Raw genomic sequence first — 12,982 nt, 5'->3', positions numbered from 1 at the left:
TTTACTGTTGCCTTTGTTATATTTGTGTTTTTTTTTGTTTTTTATTTGTGCTGATAAATAAATAAAGGGAGACTAGTATAGATCTATTTCAAGCTATTTAGCTCTCATCAGCTAGCTTCAAATCCCAGTAAGGGTATGGCTAGCTGATGGGAGCTAAATAGCTTGAAATAGATCTATACTAGTCTCCCTTTATTTATTTATCAGCACAAATAAACACACACACACACATATATTAATATACTGCACCAGTTAGCAATTTCAAAGTTGTTAGCAAGCAGATAATTGATTTGTAGTTGCCTGGTGCTGCCTCTTTTTGCTGGATCTTCCATTATAAGATATGTTTTACTAGATGTTAATCAATCTTCAATTACATCTCCTTGTAGTATATTAAACTGCTTAACAATGAATGTCTGTAGACCAGTCAGATGTTTCAACCAAAAATCATCTTCTGTGCTGTTTTCACTGCCATTTCTGCTGTTATTGCAAGTTCAGCTTCTTTTCTTTTTTTTGTACTTTTTTCATTTCCTTTATCTAAGCTGCATTTTTGTGGTATTTCTTTGGGTTGTCCCATAGCTGTGCCCAGAATTACCCTGTTCCTTTGACTTGGCAGCCAAGGTATTCAACTATAACTGCAGCCATGGTTTGTTTCTGACAAAGCACTTATTTTTTGATATTACAGCGTTGGCCTCGTTAATGTGTCTTTGTAACACATGTCAGTGCAGGAAACCTTATTCAATTGTTTTGTTTCTATTTCAGATGCTCAGTTATTCTTTGATTCCATTTCTTTTGCTTATTTAGGTAGATGGTGTTGTTCTTTTTGAAGAAAAGTCAGAGGAGAGGGTGCCTGGTTTAGAAATGAAAATGATTTAACAGCTATGCTGGCTTCCTCAATTACCAACTCCCCTGGTTTGCTTTTGAGTTACTTCTGACAAGGCTTCAAGAGCCGAGGTGGCGCAGTGGTTAAATGCAGCACTGCAGGCTACTTCAGCTGACTGCAGTTCTGCAGTTTAGCTGTTCAAATCTCACCGGCTCAGGGTTGACTCAGCCTTCCATCCTTCCGAGGTGGGTAAAATGAGGACCTGGATTGTTGTTGGCGGCAATATGCTGACTCTGTAAACCGCTTAGAGAGGGCTGAAAGCCCTATGAAGCGGTATATAAGTCTAACTGCTATTGCTATTGCTATTCTTAGCTCTGAATAGATTGCTGCAGTTCTCCCATTTCTATTTCTCTGAATACTTTATTTTGTATTATAAATTGACGCTGATGTGCTGGTCATTGTCCTGTTATTTTTTTCTTTTGGATGTTGCTTTTAGAACACATATAGACAAAGCCAGAACTGATAGCAACTGCTGCCTCTGCAAAAAAAAAGGCAAAGGAACAGTGAGCCACATACTTAGCTGCTGCAAGAAAATCATATAGTTTGATACAAACAATAACATGGCAAAATAGCCGATATGGTGCATTTAATGGATGCAAGAAATACCACTTGCCTGCAAGCAAGAAATGGCAAGACCACAAAATAGAGAAAGTAATAGAATACGAAAAATCTAAAATGCTCTGGGACTTTAGTATTCAAACAGGCAAGCACCCGCCATATAACACCTCAGACTTAATTATTGATAAGAAAGACCAAACGATATGTCTGGATAATGGACATTGCAGAACTTGGACACAACAGGAGAAAAACAAAGTATTGGGGGGGGGGGGTGAAAGAGTCACAAGAATCTGCAATTAGAAATAGAATGGGGCAAAAGAAAGCAAAAATAGATGGGCCTTGGGTGCAATGCCAAAATATCACCACCATGAAGCATCACTTGAGTAACCTCGACAGTGATAAAATGGCGAATTGATTGCAAAAGCAACTGTATTTGAAACAGTTTACATCATGTGACAATACCTTTACTATTATTAAACAATACCTGCCTATCCTATATCCATAGGAAGATCTCAATGCCAGGTCTAGTCTAAGTATCTGGCTGACTGTGCACAATAATAACCATAATAATTATGCGTGTTTCAAAATAAATACTAGGGATATACACACTAACCCAAATTTGCTTCATTGCAGAGAACAGGACATTGCAGTTCTCAATATGGAAGCAAAGAAGAAACTTAATTTGCTTCAAAGGATATTTGACATGGCTTTCCAGTCTTGACTAGCATTTGCAACAGCTCACAGAGGCTTTATTTCTTTGTACAGGAGTTTCTTTGGCCATTACCAGTGCCAGTCAAAATTGCTTTGAGAAGATAGCAAAAACTGCCAAACTGAATAGGTTACAGTGTCTTATAACTCTATTGGGTTTTTGGAGAAAACTCCAGGCCAATCTCCAACAGGCCGATCTCCAACAGGTGTCCTTTGCAGAAACAGCTCAGTGATTTAAAATGGATGAATTCCATAAGCTCTTGTGCCAGAATGTTGACATGTTTGCTTTGGTGGTGGAAAGGTGTATGGACAGAAAATCTTGTCCTGGGTTTACAAAGTGGGAGCAGGATTAAGGCACTGCCTTGATTTATGATCTGACTTTCAAATATTGCCCATGGTATCCTCTGAATCAGCTTTTTGGAGGGATTGCACAATTTTATGATAGCTTGTTATGTGATCCCTAGGGGTTTAAAGCCACTTGATGGAATATAATCATTCAGAAATCTTTTCCTCTATAGAAATACATATTAAAATGGTTCTAAGGGGTGCACACCTAATCTTTGGTCTGTGCTTTTGGCCTCTTTTGTTTTTCAATACCTGCTATGATCTCCGGGGGGGGGGGGGGAGCTCTACCAGTGACAGGCACTGAATTTTCATTCTACTGAAAACTATTTCAATTCCATTGTATTCCATGGAGGTTCTGAGTCAGCATTTGAAATGTGGTGGATACTTGGACAGGAGTAAACAAATTGAAATTTAATCCTGGTAAGAAAGGGGCATACTGAATAGGAAATGTACAAAGCAGCAATGGCAACTGTTGTTCTGTGGAATGCACCTCCTTGAAGCAATCAGACTCATAACTGGAAAGTTCTTTTAGATGCTCAGCCATTGACTGGTATTAAGAGTTTGGGCTAGTGGCCCACACACATCTGTTCTTGGTATACTTAAGCCAGTCTGGTGCTTTAGTTATATCCACCTTGAATTATTTTCCTAGATTTATGTGGGACAGCTCCTGAAAAAGTAAGACATGAGAAAATTTATTGTATGCCAACATCAGATCCCATTCTTAAGTAGCCCATTCCCACTGCGTTCGGTTCCCCATCACCACCACCCCTGGGGTCACATTTCTAATTCACCCCCTTCTCAATTGTATACAACAAAGTGAGAATATATTCTTAATCTAATGAATTGCTACCTGAAATAGAAAGAGAACATTCTGGAGTTTGAAGCTATATTTTATACAATCTCACACATTTAATCATAAACCTCAGCATCCCTTTAAAAAAAATGTCTTCTGCTAAAACGATGCTTTTTTACATTTTGTATCTGAAAATCAACTTTGCAGATGAATTTTATGCTTCTGTCATAGGACATATAGAAATATGAGAGGTAAAGAATATCTCTGAGTTGTTTAAGATTGCGAGACATACACGTTTAATGAAATAATTGTACGTGTATTATTCTTTTACATCCAGTGGCAGATTTTTGCACTCCACATATAAAAGTACGCGAACATTTCAATGTCACTATTTCCTACATTTTCTGGAATTTTTATTAGTTAAGATGTTTGAAATAAAATATGTTATTTTTAAAATGGGACGGAGGTCCAGCACTAATTTCGAAATTAGGTTCTGTTAATTCGGATTAGTTCCAATAATGCCGTAAAATAATTCCGTAAAGCCAAAATTGGACCATCGTGCTAAATGGGAATATGCAGTTTCTAGACAACGGAAGAATACAATTATTCTAAATCCTCTCATTATCTTGTGAGAGACTGAAATCGAGTCGCACAGTTTTAAAGAGCAGCGCGGAAAAACGCCCACGACCTCCAGCAGAGGGCGCGAAAAGAAACCGTTTCAAAACCGAGGCCGAATTAAATGCCCGCTCTCGGATGAACTCGGCGTTCCCGGGTTGCGTTCGTCGACTCTACAGAGGGGATCCTCTTGCTCAAAACGAAAGAATAGAAAACTCCCAGCAGATCTTTGCTGGAACCAAACATATCACTGCACTGGAAACGGCAAACGGGAGGAAATATCTTTCCATCCCACCCCCCTCCCAAAGTAAAAATGGGATAGGGGCAGCAGGGCGGAGGAAAGAGCGTTAGAGACGCTGCTGAATTGCGGAGTGGCCACAGGTGTCTTGGGTTAGCGCAGCTGAATAACGAGCTGTCCTTCGAACGTTTGCACGCACGAATGTCTTCAGCCACATCCATGGCTGCAGCTCGAACCACGGTAGAATTATGTCCTTTATCAGATTTCTATCCCCCAGGAGCGCAAGTCCAACGTGCACAACGCTCCCACCCGCTCCCACCCCCCTACCTCCCCCCCCCCACACACAAACCACTCGATAAAGGTAGATAGGCTTCTTCTGTTGCTGACAATGGGTTTGAATCTAAACCTTCCCAACCTAGCCAAACACCTGACACCAAAGCGTTGTTAAAACACCACGTTCGCTTTCATCTTTCTTCTCATAAAGGAGAGGACAGCTTCCTGCCATCCCCACCCCGTGAGCATTTAAAAAACCCGAAAGGTTGATTTCAACTGCTTGCAAGAGCCCATAGAGGGCGCTGTTGTCCTGTTGAATTACAGGTCTTTCCGCGCCCCCCCCCCCTTTCAGCCGCCGCCGCTCGTTTCACACACAAGCTTCCCGTAGAAAGGCAGGTTCCCCAACTGTAATTTTTCTTCCGTGCCAAGTTCTCTTGACATATTAAACCTACGCGAGTAAATTGCCTTCAACGGTGTGTTGGCGTTTCCCACATTTTGGCATTTTAGAGGCGGCGCATTGGCATATACAGCGCGGTAGAAGTCCCAAGGAACGTGACTCTACGGTCTTAATGTGTTTAAATCCCAGTTTTTATTCGACCCCCCCTCCAACCCAATACCTGGAGAAACATTTCACGGGGAGTCAATTTTTCTGGTGTCTTCACCTGAATTGGTTCGTGCAGTGTTCTCGGGCCCGCCCAACAGCCAATTCAGCTGGAAACACCTGGAGGCGAGTGAAATCGCTACCTGGGTCCAGTAAAGCATTGCCTGAGCAATCTTCCCCACGTTCAGTCCGAAGGAAGCCCCGATTCGTTCAAGGCATTTATTCCCACATTCGGGATCGTAAGATTACAGGCTGATCCGGGCGGGTAAGGAAGAGGAATCGGAACCATTCCTAAATTAAGTATGTTTTTTTTTCTATCCTGCTGTGCTGAAGCGTTAAACGCTCGTATTTCCTATTCGACCGCACTGCAAGTCTAGTTGAGCTGTAGGGGAAGTTCGACCTAACTACTAACTGTCTGCTTCAGTGCAAATTGGGCCTGCCCCCCCCCCCCCGCGCGCCCCAGGCTCTAGAGGAAGGCTGGGAGCCAGAAGCTCGCACGCTTAAGTTTAGCACCTCCGGGGCACAGTTTCGTGTAGGAAAGCAATAATATCTTTTGTTGGCCAACCAGCCAATAAGGTTACAAATCCTGTTTACCATTTGTAGTATTTTTATGCACGTGGGTTTTCCCAACGGGACCAACCTGACCTCACCGCCGCGAGGACAAGAGGGATCGCTTCCACCCCAACACAGCCCAAAGGGATCGGCTCCTGTCGCAACCGAAGGAGAAGCCGCGCTAACGATTCGGAACCGGGGAGGAGGGGGGGGGGAGGCAGGTGGAGTGGGAGGACACAGGGTACACAAATCGTTTTGCAATTTGTCCTCTACCCGGTGTCAAGGTCATGATCCTCAGCTCGAAAAATGGGGAGTCCGTTCCCGGTGCCAAGGAGCGACTCACACTTATTTGGGGTTGGCCCCATTGAAAGCGGCAGGACTAACTCCCCAGTAAGTAGGAGCTGAAGCGGCCAGAACCCAAACTTGGAGCTGGGGATGAAGATTTTCACTTATTGTAATACTGCCAGCTTTGGAAAAATACGCATTCCTCCGTGTGTGTGAGAGAGAGGAAAAGGGAAAGGGAGGGAGAGAGGGAGGGGGAGAGAGGGGGGAAGGAGGGAGGGAGGGGAGAGGGAGAGAGAATTCTCTCCTTCCTCACCTCCATCCCTCACCAATTAATGCGCTCTGCTTGGAACCCTGTAACCGTTTCGGCTGCCTCTCTCTCTGTCCCCAAAGCTGTGCGCGGCGTATTCAGGGCTGCGCCGCTCCCGTCTTAACGCCGCCGCCTCTTCTTCCTCCCACTCCTCCTCCTCCCGCCCAGACCCGCTTATAAGACGACAAGCTTTGCTGCCGCGGCTCCCTCTTCCCAGCTTTCATCACTTCCGTGCAAAGGCCAACCTGCCTTACTCCTCTTATTCCAGCTACCTGCTGGCTGCGAGAGCGTCTGACCTGCTCCCTCCTCCTGCCCTTTCCGACAGCTCCTGCTGGAAAGGTGCATTCTGAGGTTACGGGCACCGGGAGGGGGGAGAGAGAGAAAGAGAGAGAAAAAAGTTGGATTTCCCACTGTTATTGGGGCGGGCAAGGACCCCTGGACTCTTCGCTGAGCAACTCACCCCTCCCCCCTTCCTAGAAGGCGAAACCTCGATGGCTTGCCCACTCTTGTAAAGACCTCCTGAAAGGGTGCGTTTTAAGGCAGCTTTTCTCCTCCTAAGTCACTTTGCGAAATTCGCAGACCTCTCGAAAAGTCTCTCTGAAATCCGAGCGGGAAAAGGCCTGTTTCCGCACCCAGCCCAGGGTGATTTTGTCCCCTCCGCAAGGGGCGAAAGCTTACCAGCTCGTCTCGCTGAGATGGGTCTCGTTTTAAAACGCGCAGTTCGTTAAACGTCCGCTCAAAAAAAAAACCAGGCAAGTGTGGAAACAAAATAAAACAAAGAGAAACCGCTTCATGAGAGGGAATCTTTCAGATGAGCTTCCCTGGGTTAAATACGGCCGGAGTAGGATGGTCCTGGTCTTTGGACTGCCTTGGCTTTCAACCGAGGAAAGAGAGCAAATTGCCTGAAATGAAAGGACACGGGGTGTAAACTTACGCAGCGTTTTGTCGTTGCTGCCCCTGGTCTTTGCATTTGTCAGTCAATCAGAATTTATAAAACTCTGTGTTTCTTTCCCATCTCACCCAAAAGGAGGAAAATGTCTATTTACATCGCAAATAATCCTCTGTGTTGTATGTGCCTAGGTGCGCGCGCGTGAGTTTTTTAGTTGTAAATTTCACACATATGAAATACCTGTGTGTGCGTATTACAGATAATATAAACTTATATCTTTAAATTATTTGAAAGAGTGCCTGGATGTACTGCATAAACAAATCGATCTGTAAAAGGAAATGTGTGCAATACACATTCCTTGTGGTCAGAAAGTTGAGATCCACGTTTGCTCCTTTCCTTGAGTGTGTCCCTTACATGTATGTATGTGTGTGCAAACATATGCACAAATCGGAATGTTTACCTACAGAAATATCTCCAGCGTTCTTTTTCATAACTTGCCTGTGTGCGCGCGCGTGTGTGTATGAACATATAGCCGTATCAAGGGTGGGTGAGTAATTATATGCATAATCTATGTGTGTTCAATATGTCTATATGTTCTATATAAACTCCACAGATGGGAATGATTTTTCCTCTCTGTCTGAGGCTTCCTTCTCCAGCCTATTGTTTCAGACAACAGATATAAGTTGCGATGGGAGAGGAACGTCGGATTTGGTGTCTGTCCCCCATTTCCAATTATAGATGGATCATTACAGACAGAGAAGTCCTGAGAATCCAGACATCTGCTCTTCACATGAATGCACTCACCTCCTAGAGGACAGCCCGCCATCATGCTCTGGAAACTGGTGGAAAATGTGAAATACGAAGACATCTACGAGGTCAGTATGGAGAGAAGAGGCACCTTGGCGGGGCAAAGAAGATTTACAGAACCGGGCAAGAGTCTCGGACAGGCGTTGAGATCTCGGGAAGGCAAACCAGAGAGGGGTCCGAGGCGAGCCGGGCACTCGACTCCAGGAGTCCCGGCGCAGTTTGCCTGCCTCGTGGAGGGGAAAGGGAAACGGGGCGGAGGGGGACAAGCAGGAAGGGATTTCGGAGGCTTTCTTTAACCAGCGCCTTAGATCCAAAGAGGAACTTTATTTTTTCGGTTTGGTTTTTTCCCCCCTTTCGTTTCCTTCTCCCTCTCAAGAAATGAAAGAGGCAGGCGCTCTGCACTCAGCTGGCAGGTAAAGCAGAGATTCTCTGGCACGCCGCGCTCGCTTTAGATCCACCGGAATTCGATTAGAACCGCAGCCGCCTTTCCTTTTCCGACTATTTTCACAAAGGCAGCTTCCTGCGGAACCGAAGGGGCTCGCTTTGCTCGGCTCGCTTTTCTTTGTGAGGCAGCGCGAAGCAGGGCGGAAAGGCACAAGTCCAGACGTGCCCTGGAGACCCCCGCCCGCCAGAAGAGCCCTCGCTATGATCTCGGCTCTTTCCCTTTGGCTTTGCAGGCATCTTCCGCGCCCGAGAGGCGGCGAGAGCCGGCTCACTTACTTCCCACCTTTGGCTCTCTTATCTCGAACCGCTCCTCTAAATTGCCAGGCACTACCCGGCTTTCTCCGAACCGGGCAAACATTGCAATCCCGTTCCATTTGCCCTGCCTGGAAATAAACCCATTGGCCCTAAGCGCTCAGGTTCCACACGTCAGGTTAGACTGCAACGTCTATTCCGGGGTGATGAAAAAAGAGTTTTCTCTCTAATTTCCAACGTTTGGACTCCGGATAGTTTCGGGTTTTTTTTTCTCCCCCTGACCCTTTTCTTTCGGGTGGGCGACCAGCTGGCGCCCTTGGAGAAAGCACCGCGCCGGAGGCAACAGGAGGATTCTCCTCCGGCGGATTAAGTTCTGAATGAACCCAAAGTCTGCCTCCGGCTTGCCCCTACCAGTTAATGTTTCAAAGCTTAAACTTGTGGGAGAAGTGAGACCGCCTCGCCATGTCTCCCTCCAAGGCGCTAGGCTGAGGTACTCCTCGTGTAGCCTTGTCTTGCAGCCCCGGGACAGCTCTCCAGATTTCCAAAAGCGCCCTTCAAGACAGGGATCAACGGAGCGCCGGCAACGATGCTCAGTTCTGTTTCATTTCCCCACTGCAGACTTCTCTCCCATCCCCGCCGCTCTCTGTGGTCTTCCCCTCGGCATCCCACTTCCCATCGACTCACTTAAAGGCAAGGTTCAAAGTGAGCTGCGTCTCTAAGAGGGCAGGTGAGCCAGGGAAGCAAAGATTCTTTCTGCCTCTCGATTTCAAGATCAGATTATGGATCCTTCAGCCGGCTAGCGAAGGTTTCTAAGTACGCCGAGGTATTTCCTTTGGTCAACTTCTCGTTCTTTTTCCTCACCCGAATAACGTTGAACTGGCTCTGAAAGGATCGAAAGATCCTTGCAAATTCTAGAAAGGGGACCGAAATACCGGAAGGACTCTAAAACCGCTCTCTTTCGAGTTTTCTAACTATGCCATCAATTTACTCTTAAGACAGGTGTGCATGGGTGTGCGCCCGCCCGGGCGTGTAAACGCACCCACCCACCCCCGTGTAGGGAATCCTTCCGCTTTCCTTGCGAAGATCAAATCGGCCAAGCTTTAAAAGGCAAGATTAAATCGTGGCAAAGTAATGATAATTTTTCGGAACTCAGGCATTCAAGTTTCTCCTGAAACTGATTTGGGGCTTTGCCGACCGAGAAGGCGTTTAGGAAACGGTGTTCGGGGTTGAACGTTCACTGGTGAGGTTTACCAGGTAGGACAGCAGCTCTTGTAACGTGAGAAAGGTTTTCTGTAGCCTCTGGCTTTGCGAGAGAACTATAACTTTGTTTTTTTCTTTCTTTGGAATCATTGCATACCTGTTCTGACCAGGTGTCTGCTGGGCGCCTTTTTGCCACAGCAGCTGCCAGAATCAAAGTAAGTGAATCTTGGGCGGGCGCACACTCGGTCAGGTATTCTGGCTGGCTTTCGGTAGCCTGTTGCAAAACCTCCCCAATCTATAGCAGGGTTCGGTTGACCTCCCTTTCTTTTTTCTTTTTCCCTTTCTTTTCATAAGCTTAATTGCTTCTGTAAACAAATCGCTTTGGCTGTCTTTAAATGTTTAAAAAATGACAAGATTGGAGAAGCTCTTATTTGCTTTAAAAATCAGAACAAAAGCACCGAGGGCAATCGATTTTCCTTCGTATTTGGAATCTATAATTAAATGTAAAAAAACGGGGGGGGGGAGAGAAGGGAAATATGATTTTCTCCCTCCTTTCTTTTTGCCTCTAGCGTTGCTCCAGATCACTTCCTTGTTTCAGATCAGTAGTGCCTCGTTTACACGTCTTCCCCTGTTCAAATTAATAGAAGTTCTGCCTCTTGCCCGCTCAACTTTTTGTCCCTTCCCTCTCGCTCTCCCCCAGCTCTGCCTCCGCCAGCCCCCTCGTCTGATTACATCTAGTAATTCTCCACTGAATGAACGTCATTTACAATACGAGGGGAGCTCTCGAGCTGCCTGCAAAGCCTTCACGCTCCATTTGGTCTTGCATTCTCCCTTTAAAGTAGTCGTGTAATATTAATAGTCATGAATATCAATTATTATGAGGCGGCGTAGGGAAGGGAAAGGAGAAAGGGGCACTGGAGCAGTCTGAAGCTTGCCTTGGGTTGAAGAGGATTGCTTTTGGAAGCGCAACGGGCGGGGAGGGGGGGCAACACGAGGACGCTCCTCGCCGACCGTAGACTCTCTCCATACATATTTTCCTCCAAATTTTGGTTTTGATGGATAGACTCGGAAATACCTCCAGCTGTTCTCCTGGGTGCACCAAGGTCCTTTGCAGATTTTCTTGATACCGCCCCTCTCCTTGTTACTAGAATTATTAATATTAATTTATTATTATTATTAGTAGTAGTAATAGTAGTAGTAGTATTCTACTGCTATTTTATTTTTACCTGTTTCAAGATTTTTTAAACAAATTTCCAGATGTTAGTCCACACCTATTCCGCTATGGTGAGTTGGGTCTGTGTTATAATTTAAAATTGCCCTCTTCTCTTTGCCCCTCCGTGCCTTGTCTCTAGACCCTCTCTCCTTCTTTCTCTTTTAGCTTGCCTCCCTCCCTCTCTCCCTCCCTCCCTCTCTCCCTCTCTCTTAACGCCTTTGGCTTGGTAATTTAGCACAATAATTGGAAGGCGCTTGCAGCTGCTTCTCCATTTTGTATTGTGTGTTCTTCATTTGATCTGGGAATGGGGAGGGGGATCAATGGGGGGAAACTTTTTCAGGGGAGGAAGGAGATATTGCTGTTAAGAAGAGGATCTACATTTTCTGGTGTATGTGTGTTGTGGGGGTGTCTAAAATTGCAGCTTTGTTTCTGTTATAGTATGTATCAGTATTATAAGAATATTCGTTGACTTTTTAATTACTTTTTTTCGGGTTGTTAGGAATAATCGTTAATATATACTCTTTTTATAGTCATATAGTATTTTTTCTGTCAGACACAAATGTAATTTGGGGGAGAGTGTAAAGAGTCCAAGACCAATACATTTATTTTGAACCAGAAATAGACTTATTTGTCCATGCAACCATTTTTTATTTGTTTGAAGTTGAGTTTCTTTGAGAATCGTTTTGGTTAATACTGTTTTCATATCTTCCTGCCCTTAGAATTATAGCCTCTTGGTCATATGTCCTGCCATCCAAAACATGAGTGGATGGCCCCTTTGTTCATTTCTTCTCACGTTTTAAAGATTTTTTTTTCCCCTGAAGCAATTGATGGTTTTATATATACATTCATATTTATTCATAAGTTATCTAGTTGCTCAAGCAGCATTATAGTGTTATTATTGTTATCATCATTCTTACTGGTGCAATTTAAGCCTTTTGGTGAACTTTTTTTTTTAAAATAATCGATTTTATCATCATCCTCAACCTCATGCTGATAATCCCCATTGAGCGTTGGGCTTTAAAATACCATTTAGGATGTTATGATTATAGTTGAATGTATGGGGAGAAGATAAGAAACAAACGGTTATTAATCCCACATTGACTCGAATGGTGGCACATGGCGGCCATCACCATCACTACATTGGGAGAAATAGGAGCACTTTAGGATGGGTGTTTCTTTTTAATCATAGAGGATGACTTTTTTAAAACGCCTCTCTTTCTCTCTGCTTCTTTTGTTTGTATCTCTGTCTGGGGCCTAACTGCTCCCTCCAGGACCGGCACGATGGAGTCCCCAGCCACAGTTCCCGGCTGTCCCAGCTGGGCTCGGTCTCGCAAGGCCCTTACTCCAGCGCCCCTCCGCTCTCTCACACGCCCTCCTCGGACTTCCAGCCGCCCTACTTCCCGCCGCCCTACCAGCCTCTTCCTTACCACCAGAGCCAGGACCCTTACTCCCACGTTAATGACCCCTACGCCCTAAACCCGCTGCATCAGCCCCAGCAGCATCCCTGGGGGCAGCGACAGCGGCAAGAAGTGGGCTCCGACGCCGGCTCGCTGCTGCCCCAGCCACGGGCTTCTTTGCCGCAGCTCTCGGGCCTCGACCCGCGACGGGACTACCACTCCGTCAGGCGGCCAGACGTCCTTCTCCATTCGGCTCACCATGGCCTGGACTCCGGCATGGGCGACGCGCTTTCCCTCCACGGCATCGGGCATCCCGGCATGGAGGATGTGCAGGTAAGTCGCGCTCCGGAACCAGCTAAGGCGAGGCTCATTGCCCCGCCAGGGTTTCTTGGAATCCCGGGAGCCCTTTGAGGCTAGAAAGCCACCCTGATACCAGTGCAGCCTGGGTTGGATGCCACGATCCATCAGTCCGGCCAAGTGGCCTAAAAGGGCTCTTCTGCCGCAGGCAACTGTGACGGGCCAGGCTCCGGAGCAGGCCTGGCGTTTGCAAGAGGCGAGTCCGCCGCCTTCGTGCGGCGATGACTGGGTTCCACTGGAACTGCTGGGCTGCCTTGTTACAGTCCCAGAC

General features: G+C 46.1%; 1 protein-coding gene and 1 long non-coding RNA gene across 12 annotated transcripts in view; one reads left to right on the top strand and one right to left on the bottom strand.

Annotated features, from left to right (window-relative positions):
* Positions 1-535: 535 nt before the first annotated feature.
* Positions 536-8,869, bottom strand: LOC148045622 (uncharacterized). The gene is made up of 3 exons (XR_015696796.1): positions 7,846-8,869; positions 6,831-7,054; positions 536-3,155 (listed from the first exon to the last, which is right to left on the bottom strand). It is a non-coding gene; the product is annotated as an uncharacterized LOC148045622 (long non-coding RNA).
* TFAP2B (transcription factor AP-2 beta) overlaps positions 6,361-12,982 on the top strand; it is a 62,441-nt gene continuing 55,819 nt past the window's right edge. For 4 of the 11 annotated variants that reach the window (XR_015696794.1, XR_015696795.1, XM_087716786.1 and 1 more), the window contains exons 1-3: positions 6,361-6,491; positions 7,655-7,916; positions 12,229-12,687. Coding sequence is in view for 9 of the 11 variants with exons in the window: in XM_087716786.1 (XP_087572912.1) it covers positions 7,836-7,916; positions 12,229-12,687 (540 nt within the window). In the remaining 2 variants the exon portion in view is untranslated. The other 7 variants (XM_087716788.1, XM_087716784.1, XM_087716789.1 and 4 more) reach the window with 7 other exon arrangements.

The sequence above is a fragment of the Thamnophis sirtalis genome, unplaced genomic scaffold (assembly GCF_051295495.1).
Source record: "Thamnophis sirtalis isolate CommonGarterSnake01/CBP01778 unplaced genomic scaffold, rThaSir2_p1.2 scaffold_5, whole genome shotgun sequence".
NCBI lineage: Eukaryota > Metazoa > Chordata > Lepidosauria > Squamata > Natricidae > Thamnophis > Thamnophis sirtalis.
Note: the sequence above shows the minus strand (reverse complement) of the source record. Positions and strands in the feature narration are given on the sequence as shown.